At 46.5% G+C, this 11,130-nt stretch overlaps 1 protein-coding gene across 1 annotated transcript; it reads right to left on the reverse strand.

The window, feature by feature from the left end:
• Positions 1–4,011: 4,011 nt before the first annotated feature.
• On the reverse strand, positions 4,012–10,862 carry LOC144500255 (large ribosomal subunit protein eL14-like). Its single transcript, XM_078222930.1, is given in 5 exon segments — positions 4,012–4,032; positions 9,846–9,953; positions 10,529–10,627; positions 10,629–10,656; positions 10,658–10,862. Coding segments are annotated over 5 exon segments (450 nt in total). The 5' UTR covers positions 10,852–10,862.
• Between the last annotated feature and the right edge of the window lie 268 nt (positions 10,863–11,130).

Here is an 11,130-nt window from a genome sequence, read left to right on the forward strand (position 1 = left end):
ACACTCTGCCTGGGCCTAACCTGTATTAAAATGATATGTGCAAATATTGCATCAAGAATGCTACCCACTGCCAGTATCCAGATGCAAGAATTTAACCACACCATAAAGGAAGAGGAACAACGGCAAGGACGACATCTGTACAGGTCACTGTACCTCTGAAGATCGTCCATGGGGGGTCAGCCATGAATGGGACCCCCTGGACGAGAGGAGGGACTGAAGTAGGCCATTTTCCAAAGCCATATTTTTATTATCTCATCAATATTCACCTCATTAAACATATTTCATTTATTGGACTGATTGGCACCATTCATAACGTGCCCACAATGCAGAGGGGAACATCCAAATGGACATTCGTTTAAATCCCCCTCTGCACGGCTGAGAGACCTTTAATTCAAATTTGACAGAAGATCTTTATTCTGCCCAGCAACAGCACGAAGCTGCATTTTAAAACGGCCCTTGGCCAGAAGATCGGGATATCTGCGAGTCAAGACCTGGGAGTGGGATATGTGGCACAACTGTACTGTAAATAAAATATTATGGGAATAAAATGGCCAAGGCAGGCAAAGAAACTTCATAAACCAAGATAAAAAGAATAAAAGATTAGATTAAATCCCCCTACACACAGCAGGACAAAATGACACTAACACCTAATCTCGCAAGCATAGAATACAGACACAAACATCGGAGGTCGATTTAGATAAGGGGACACATCGAGAGGATAATGGGAAACACATTAAAACACCGGGGCAAGAACAGACAGTCCCATTAACACGGACACACACCATACAGATGCAAATTGACAAAGTTTACCAGGGAACTTCCTGACCGGATAGGATACATATTCTTAGTGTTAATCTGTTCAAAGCGAAACTGCCCGCCAAATCTTCAGGGCAGCAATTAAAGAATCCCGCCACTTTTTGGTATTGTATAAATGTATGAGCAAATGTTCCCGCTTGAATTTGGATTCCTATAAATATCCAGAGTGAATGTGTAACTGTTGAGATCATCGTGGCCAAGCCACTGTTTCTGAGCTGGCTACGCGGGTCTCCCTGGGATCACAGTAATTGTACAATAAAGAAAAACACTTTGAACCTTGCCTTGAGACTCGACCTCTTGAATGCACTGGTACAAGGGATTTTTCCCTCCAACAAACTTTAGATTGGTTTCACTGGTCGGTGCAACATTGAGGGCCGAAGGGCCTGTACTGCGCTGTAATGTTCTATGTTCTATTGTGAGCGGGCAGGTAAGTGGAGCTAAGTCCACGAAAAGATCAGCCATGATCTTATTGAATGGCGGAGCAGGCTCGAGGGGGCAGATGGCATATTCCTGCTCCTGGGAACTTGGGGAAATAAATAATGATGTCTTGAGGAGTGTACATGTAACAGAGAAGGAAGTGCTCGAAGTCTTTAAGCGCATCAAGGTAGATAAATCCCCGGGACCGGATGAAGTGTATCCCAGGAGATTGTGGGAGGCGAGGGAGGAAATTGCACATCCCCTCGCAGAGATAATTGAATCATCGACAGCCACAGGTGAGGTGCCTGAAGATTGAGGGTTGCAAATGTCGTGCCGTTGTTTCAAAAGGGCTGCAGGGAAAAGCCTGGGAACTCGAGGCCGGTGAGCCTCACTGGCCTGTAGTTTCTTTGAAGTGGTAACCAAGAAGGTCGATGAGGGCAGTGCAGTTGATGTTGTCTACATGGACTTAGCAAGGCCTTTCACAAGGTTACCGCATGGTAGATTGTTGCAGAAGGTTAAATCTCACAGAATCCAGGGTGAGGTAGCCAAATGGATACAAAATTGGCTAGATGACAGAAGACAAAGGGTGGTGCCAGAGGGTTGTTTTTCGAACTGGAGGCCTTTGACCAGCGCTGTGCCTCAGGAATCGGTGCTGGGTCCATTGTTATATGTCATTTATATTAATGATTTGGGTGAGAATTTCAGAGGCATGGTTAGTAAGTTTGCAGATGACACCAAGATTGGAGGCATAGTGGAAAGTGAGGAGGGTTATCGAGGATTGCAGTGGGATCTTGATCAATTGGGACAGGGGGCTGGTGAATGGCAGATGGAGTTCAATTTAGATAAGTGCGAGGTGATGCATTTTGGTAGATCAAACCAGGGCAGGACTTACTCAGTTAACGGTAGGGCATGGGGGAAGAGTTACAGAACAAAGAGATCGAGGGGTACAGGTTCATAGCTCCTTGAAAGTGGAGTCACAGGTGGACAGAGTGTGAAGAAGGCATTCAGCATGCTTGGTTTAATTGGTCAGAACATTGGATACAGGAGTTGAAGTTGTACAAGACATTGGTAAGGCCACACTTGGAATACTGTATACAGTTCTGGTCACCCTATTATAGAAAGGATATTACTAAAATAGAAAGAGTGCGGAAAAGATTTACTAGGATGCTACCAGGACTTGATGGTTTGAGTTATAAGGAGAGGTTGGGTAGACTGGGACTTTTTTCTCTGGAGCGTGGGAGGTTTAGGGGTGAACTTATCGAGGTCTATAAAATAATGAGGGGCACAGATCAGCCAGATAATCAACTTCTTTTCCCAAAGGTAGGGGAGTCTAAAACTAGAGGGCATAGGTTTAAGGTGAGAGGGGAGAGATACAAAAGGGTCCGAAGGGGCAATTTGTTCACACAGAGGGTGGTGAGTGTCCGGACCAGAGGGAGCAGCAGAGGCGGGTACAGTTTGTCTTTTAAAAAGCATTAAGACAGTTACAAGGATAAGATGGCTAGAGCGGGATATGGGCCAAACATGGACAATTGGGACTAGCTTAGTGGTTAAAAATAAAGGGGCAGCATGGACAAGTTGGGCCGAAGGGCCTGTTTCCATGCTGTGAACCTCTATGACTCCACACTGTCTCCATCAAACACTCCCAGGACAGGCACAGCACAGGGTTCGATACAGAGTGAAGCTCCCTCTGCACTGTCCCCGATCAAACACTCCCAGGACAGGTGCAGCACGGGATTAGTTATTGAGTAAAGATCCCGCTACACTGTCTATACCTGTCTATAGGTACAGCATAGAGTTAGATAAAGAGTAAAGCTCCCTTTACACTGTCTCCATCAAACACTCCCAGGACAGGTACAGCACAGGGTTCGATCCAGAGTGAAGCTCCCTCTGCACTGTCCCCGATCAAACACTCCCAGGACAGGTCGAACACAGGGTTAGATGCAGACTGAAGCTCCGTCTATTTGGTCCCCATTAAACACTCCCTTAACAGAATGTATAAGATACAGTATCATGCAACCTCAACACTGTCCCCATCAAACCAGGTGCAACATGGTGTTTGAGAGTAACGTGTACAGTTATGAGATGGAGTAAAGCTCCCACTCAACTGTTCCCAGGGGAGTTGCTACTGGGACTTGACCACACTTAAGTCCAAAATGTGATATCATCGATCAAAAGTGGTCTGGTGCCTTTTAGCTAAATGATTTTGGGAATCAGATTGGAATGAGTAAATGTTGTTTTTGAGGTGGTCACACCATGGCATATCTCTAACGGCTGGCTTTAAACCACCCTCAAGTCAAGCGTGTTGTTAAACACATTGATGGGGTTTCACTAACTTGTCCTGTTGCTGTTCTAGCTGGGCCAGCCCCATCTCAAGGCAAGAGCGGTGAATTGGATTTTTAAAAAATTCACACCCTTCAATTGTATTGTTTTCCACTGCAAACTCCTGGAAATGCGAATTGATAAGGGCAGGGCAACGCCAACAGCCTCTGGGATATCCTGAACATTGGAGGCCAATGATTTATCGCTTCAACATTTAAGGATAGAGAAATAAACTGAGCGTGTGACCAGAAAGGAAATGGAGGGAATTGGAGTTACACACCGAATACAGATAAGCACATAAAGAGAGGAAAAGGAGCTTAAAAAGAGACAGAAATTTTTTTTTTAAATGAACATATAAAAAATAGACACAACTGGTGGAAGGGAAGTGACATACTTTTATTATTCTCTTCACCTGCCTGCAAGCTGAGTCATGACCATAAATCATATCATAACAGAGTTCTAAGTCGTGAATGACCAGGTCTAAAATTCTGGAGTGACATTCATTCATATTTACAAATCTAACTTCCCAATCAAAAGGGGTGTGTGACAGGGAAGTGTTATATCCCCAAACTGTTCAATCTGCACACTGAAGCTATCCTCAGAGACATAAAAGATTCAACAGATTGCAACGTTTGTGGTTTGAACACAAACAACTTGAGATAGGGAGAGCACACTGAACATAGAACATAGAACAGTACAGCACAGTACAGGCCCTTCGGCCCTCGCTGTGGTGCCGAGCTTTATCTGAAACCAAGATCAAGCTATCCCACTCCCTATCATCCTGGTGTGCTCCATGTGCCTATCCAAAAACCGCTTGAAATTTCCTAAAGTGTCTGACTCCACTATCACAGCAGGCAGTCCATTCCACACCCCAACCACTCTCTGAGTAAAGAACCTAACTCGGACATCTCTCCTATATCTCCCACCATGAACCTTATAGTTATGCCCCCTAGTAACAGCTACATTCACCCAAGGAAATAGTCTCTGAACGTCCACTCTATCTATCCCCCTTATCATCTTATAAACCTCTATTAAGTCGCTTCTCATCCTCTCTGACGCAAATCTTTGTCTCGTCACTGGACGCAGGTGATGTTCCAGAGGATTGGAGGATAGCTAATGTGGTCCCGTTATTTAAGAAGGGTAGGAAGGATAACCCGGGTAATTATAGGCCGGTGAGCTTGCCGTCCGTGGTGGGGAAGTTGTTGGAGAAGATTCTTAGAGATAGGATGTATGCGCATTTAGAAAGGAATAAACTCATTAACGATAGTCAGCATGGTTTTGTGAGAGGGAGGTCATGCCTCACTAACCTGGTGGAGTTTTTTGAAGTGACCAGAATGGTTGACAAGGGAAGGGCCGTGGATGTCGTCTATATGGACTTTAGTAAAGCGTTTGACAAAGTCCCTCATGGTAGGCTGGTGCAAAAGGTTGGATCTCATGGGATAAAGGGGGAGGTGGCTAGATGGGTGGAGAACTGGCTTGGTCACAGAAGACAGAGGGTGGTAGTGGAAGGGTCTTTTTCCGGCTGGAGGCCTGTGACTAGTGGTGTTCCGCAGGGCTCTGTATTGGGACCTCTGCTGTTTGTGATTTATATAAATGATCTGGAAGAAGGTGTAACTGAGGTGATCAGTAAGTTTGCGGACGACACAAAATTGGCAGGACTTGCAGATAGTGAGGAGCATTGTCAGAAGCTACAGAAGGATATAGATAGGCTGGAAATTTGGGCAAAGAAATGGCAGATGGAGTTCAATCCTGATAAATGCGAAGTGATGCATTTTGGTATAAATAATGGAGCTATACGATAAATGACAGAACTATAAAGGGTGTAGATACGCAGAGGGACCTGGGTGTGCAAGTCCACAGATCCTTGAAGGTGACGTCACAGGTGGAGAAGGTGGTGAAGAAGGCATATGGTATGCTTGTCTTTATAGGACGGGGCATAGAGTATAAAAGTTGGGGTCTGATGTTGCAGATGTATCGAACGTTGGTTCGGCCGCATTTGGAATACTGCGTCCAGTTCTGGTCGCCACACTACCAGAAGGACGTGAAGGCTTTGGAGAGAGTACAGAGGAGGTTTACCAGGATGTTGCCTGGTATGGAGGGGCTTAGTTATGAGGAGAGATTGGGTAAACTGGGGTTGTTCTCCCTGGAAAGACGGAAGATGAGGGGAGACTTAATAGAGGTGTATAAAATTATGAAAGGCATAGATAGGGTGAACGGTGGGAAGCTTTTCCCCAGGTCGGTGGTGACGTTCACGAGGGGTCATAGGTTCAAGGTGAAGGGGGGGAGGTTTAACACAGATATCAGAAGGAGATATTTTACACAGAGGGTGGTGGGGGCCTGGAATGCGCTGCCAGGCAAGGTGGTGGAGGCGGACACACTGGGAACGTTTAAGACTTATCTAGACAGCCATATGAACGGAGTGGGAATGGAGGGATACAAAACAATGGTCTAGTTTGGACCAGGGAGCGGCGCGGGCTTTGAGGGCCGAAGGGCCTGTTCCTGTGCTGTATTGTTCTTTGTTCTTTGTTCCTCCGCTCTAAAGAGAAAAGCCCTAGCTCCCTCAACCTTTCCTTATAAGACCTACCCTCCAAACCAGGCAACATCCTGGTAAATCTCCTTTGCACTCTTTCCAATGCTTCCACATCCTTCTTATAGTGAGGTGACCAGAACTGCACACAATATTCCAAATGTGGTCTCACCAAGGTCCTGTACAGTTGCAGCATAACCCCACGGCCCTTAAACTCAAACCCCCCGTTGATAAACGCGAACACACTATAGGCCTTCTTCACGGCTCTATACACTTGAGTGGCAACCTTCAGAGATCTGTGGATATGAACCCCAAGATCTCTCTGTTCCTCCACATTCCTCAGAACCCTGCCGTTGACCCTGTAATCCGCATTCAAATTTGTCCGACCAAAATGAATCACCTCGCACTTATCAAGGTTAAACTCCATCTGCCGTTTTTCGTCCCAGCTCTGCATCCTATCAATGTCTCTTTGCAGCCTACAACAGCGCTCCACCTCATCCACTACTCCACCAATCTTGGTGTCATCAGCAAATTTACTGACCCACCCTTCAGCCCCCTCCTCCAAGTCATTGATAAAAATCACAAATAGCAGAGGACCCAGCACTGATCCCTGTGGTACACCGCTGGTAACTGGTCTCCAGCCTGAAAATTTTCCATCCACGACCACCCTCTGTCTTCTATGAGATACAGTAAGAAGTTTAACAACACCAGGTTAAAGTCCAACAGGTTTATTTGGTAGCAAAAGCCACACAAGCTTTCGAGGCTCTGAGCCCCTTCTTCAGGTGAGTGGGAATTCTGTTCACAAACAGAACTTATAAGACACAGACTCAATTTACATGAATAATGGTTGGAATGCGAATACTTACAACTAATCCAGTCTTTAAGAAACAAAACAATGGGAGTGGAGAGAGCATCAAGACAGGCTAAAAAGATGTGTATTGTCTCCAGACAAGACAGCCAGTGAAACTCTGCAGGTCCACGCAACTGTGGGAGTTACAAATAGTGTGACATAAATTCTGATTCTAGGATCGCATGATAAAGACTCAGGAGGAAAAAAGCAGAAATATTTATGTGAAATAGTGTGACATAAACCCAATATCCCGGTTGAGGCCGTCCTTGTGTGTGCGGAACCTGGCTATCAGTTTCTGCTCCGCGACTCTGCGCTGTCGTGTGTCGCGAAGGCCGCCTTGGAGAACGCTTACCCGAATATCAGAGGCCGAATGCCCGTGACCGCTGAAGTGCTCCCCAACAGGAAGAGAACAGTCTTGCCTGGTGATTGTCGAGCGGTGTTCATTCATCCGTTGTCGCAGCGTCTGCATAGTTTCCCCAATGTACCATGCCTCGGGACATCCTTTCTTGCAGCGTATCAGGTAGACAACGTTGGCCGAGTTGCAAGAGTATGTACCGTGTACCTGGTGGATGGTGTTCTCACGTGAGATGATGGCATCTGTGTCGATGATCCGGCACGTCTTGCAGAGGTTGCTGTGGCAGGGTTGTGTGGTGTCTTGGTCACTGTTCTCCTGAAGGCTGGGTAGTTTGCTGCGGACAATGGTCTGTTTGAGGTTGTGCGGTTGTTTGAAGGGAAGAAGTGGGGGTGTGGGGATGGCCTTGGCGAGATGTTCGTCTTCATCAATGACATGTTGAAGGCTCCGGAGGAGATGCCGTAGCTTCTCCGCTCCGGGGAAGTACTGGACAACGAAGGGTACTCTGTCCACTGTGTCCCGTGTTTGTCTTCTGAGGAGGTCGGTGCGGTTTTTTGCTGTGGCGCGTTGGAACTGTTGATCAATGAGTCTAGCGCCATATCCTGTTCTTATGAGGGCATCTTTCAGTGTCTGGAGGTGTCTGTTGCGATCCTCCTCATCCGAGCAGATCCTGTGTATACGGAGGGCTTGTCCGTAGGGGATGGCTTCTTTAACGTGTTTAGGGTGGAAGCTGGAGAAGTGGAGCATCGTGAGGTTATCCGTGGGCTTGCGGTACAGTGAGGTGCTGAGGTGACCGTCCTTAATGGAGATGCGCGTGTCCAAGAATGCAACCGATTCCGGAGAGTAGTCTATGGTGAGCCTGATGGTGGGATGGAACTTGTTGATGTCATCATAGAGTTGTTTCAGTGATTGTTCACCATGAGTCCAAAGGAAGAAAATGTCATCGATGTATCTAGTGTATAGCACCGGTTGAAGGTCTCGTGCGGTGAAGAAGTCTTGTTCGAACCTGTGCATGAAGATGTTGGCATATTGAGGTGCAAATTTGGTCCCCATGGCTGTTCCGTGTGAGGCATTCGGCCTCTGATATTCGGGTAAGCGTTCTCCAAGGCGGCCTTCGCGACACACGACAGCGCAGAGTCGCGGAGCAGAAACTGATAGCCAGGTTCCGCACACACAAGGACGGCCTCAACCGGGATATTGGGTTTATGTCACACTATTTCACATAAATATTTCTGCTTTTTTCCTCCTGAGTCTTTATCATGCGATCCTAGAATCAGAATTTATGTCACACTATTTGTAACTCCCACAGTTGCGTGGACCTGCAGAGTTTCACTGGCTGTCTTGTCTGGAGACAATACACATCTTTTTAGCCTGTCTTGATGCTCTCTCCACTCCCATTGTTTTGTTTCTTAAAGACTGGATTAGTTGTAAGTATTCGCATTCCAACCATTATTCATGTAAATTGAGTCTGTGTCTTATAAGTTCTGTTTGTGAACAGAATTCCCACTCACCTGAAGAAGGGGCTCAGAGCCTCGAAAGCTTGTGTGGCTTTTGCTACCAAATAAACCTGTTGGACTTTAACCTGGTGTTGTTAAACTTCTTACTGTGTTTACCCCAGTCCAACGCCGGCATCTCCACATCATGACTTCTATGAGATAGCCAGTTACTTATCCAATTGGCCAAATCTCCCTCTATCCCACACCTCCTTACTTTCTTCATGAGCCTACCATGGGGAACCTTATCAAACGCCTTACTAAAATCCATGGATACGTCATCAACTGCTCTACCTTCATCTACACACTTAGTTACCTCCTCAAAGAATTCAATCAAATTTGTGAGGCAAGACTTACCCTTCACAAATCCGTGCTGACTATCACAGATTAAGCTGCACCTTTCCAAATGGTCATAAATCCTATCCCTCAGGACCTTTTCGATTAACTTACCGACCACCGAAGTAAGACTAACCGGCCTATAATTACCAGGGTCATTCCTATTTCCTTTCTTGAACAGAGGAACAACATTCGCCACTCTCCAGTCCTCTGGCACGATCCCCATGATGTGGAGATGCCGCCGTTGGACTGGGGTGAACACAGTGAGAGTTTTAACAACACCAGGTTAAAGTCCAACAGATTTATTTGGTACCAAATACCATGCTGTAGTATTTGTAAATGGTATTTGCTACCAAATAAACCTGTTGGACTTTAACCTTTAACTCTTACTATCCCCATGGACAGTGAGGACCCAAAGATCAAAGCCAAAGACTCTGCAATCTCATTCCTTGCCTCCCAAAGAAGCCTAGGATATATCCCATCTGGCCCAAGGAACTTATCGACCCTCAGGTTTTTCAAAATTGCTAATACACCTTCCCTCAGAACATCTACCTCCTCCAGCCTATCAGCCTGTATCCCACTCTCATCCTTAAAAACATGGTCCCTCTCCTTGGTGAACACTGAAGAAAAGTATTCATTCATCGCCTCTCCTATCTCTTTTGACTCCATGCACAAGTTCCCACTACTATCCTTGACCGGACCTAACCTTACCCTGGTCATTCTTTTATTTCTCACATAAGAGTAAAAAGCCTTGGGGTTTTCCTTGATCCGACCCGCCAAGGACTTCTCATGTCCCCTCCTAGCTCTCCTAAGCCCTTTTTTTAGCTCATTCCTTGCTACCTTGTACAATACTTGTACAGCTTGTACCCTTGCTAACACTGCATTGATTGCAGAGTCGGAGGAAGCACTAGAGGAAACTAGAGGGGCGGCACAGTGGTTGGCACTACTGCCTCGCAGCACCAGGGACCCGGGTTCGATTCCCGGCTTGGATCAGTGTCTGTGTGGAGTTTGCACGTTCTCCCCTGTCTGCACGGGTTTCCTCCGGGTGCTCCGGCTTCTTCCCACAGTCCAAAGATGTGCGGGTTAGGTTGATTGGCCATGCTAAATTGCCCCTTAGTGTCGGGGAATTAAATGGGAATAGGGTTATGAGGGTAGGGTTTGGGTCGGATTGTTGTCAGTATGGACCCTATGGGCCAAATGGCCTCCTTCTGTACTGCAGGGATTCTATTCTATGAATGTGTTAGATACAGAGTAACGCAACCTCTACACTGTCCCAATCAAACCAGGAACAGCACGGTATTTGAGTAAATATTGAGTAAAGATCCCGCTACGCTGTCTCCATCAAATACGCCCAGGAGAGGAACATCATGGGGTTATATAGAGAGTGGATCTCCTTCTGCACTGTCCCCATCAAATATGTTTCTCATTTTCTTGGCCTTCATGACCTTGACTCTCTTTGCACGGGCTTCAATTTTCTTTGCCCACTGGGTGGCTTCCCATTTCTCAGCAATTTTTTTCCTTTTCCCAAGCAGCTTTCACATACTTGTTGGACACTGCGTGGTATTGGAATCTTGAAATCAGTGAGCTGCATACATTTAAATGGCATTGCTTGTCTCCATACTCCACTGCAAGGGCCATCCACCAATGCCCTGTTCTGGTCAATTGCCACCAGTTTGCCAGCGTGAGGGCCAAAGGCGATATAGGCCACGCAGCCGATCTCCATGTATCGCTTGTAGACCATGGCGGCCGGCAGCCAGGAGAGAGAGAATTAATTCCATCAAATACGCCCGGGGAGGAACATCATGGGGTTATATAGAGAGTAGATCTCCTTCTGCACTGTCCCCATCAAACATTCCCAGGACAGGAACTACACAAGATTACATATGAAGTTAAGATCCCTCTACACAGTCCGCATCAAACAATGCCAATATAGGTACAGCATGGAGTTAGAAAAGAGTAAAGTTTCCTTTACACTGTCTCCATCAAACACTCCCGGACAGGTGCAGCACAAGGTTCAAAA

This window comes from Mustelus asterias, chromosome 11 (genome assembly GCF_964213995.1).
Source record: "Mustelus asterias chromosome 11, sMusAst1.hap1.1, whole genome shotgun sequence".
Classification (NCBI taxonomy): domain Eukaryota; kingdom Metazoa; phylum Chordata; class Chondrichthyes; order Carcharhiniformes; family Triakidae; genus Mustelus; species Mustelus asterias.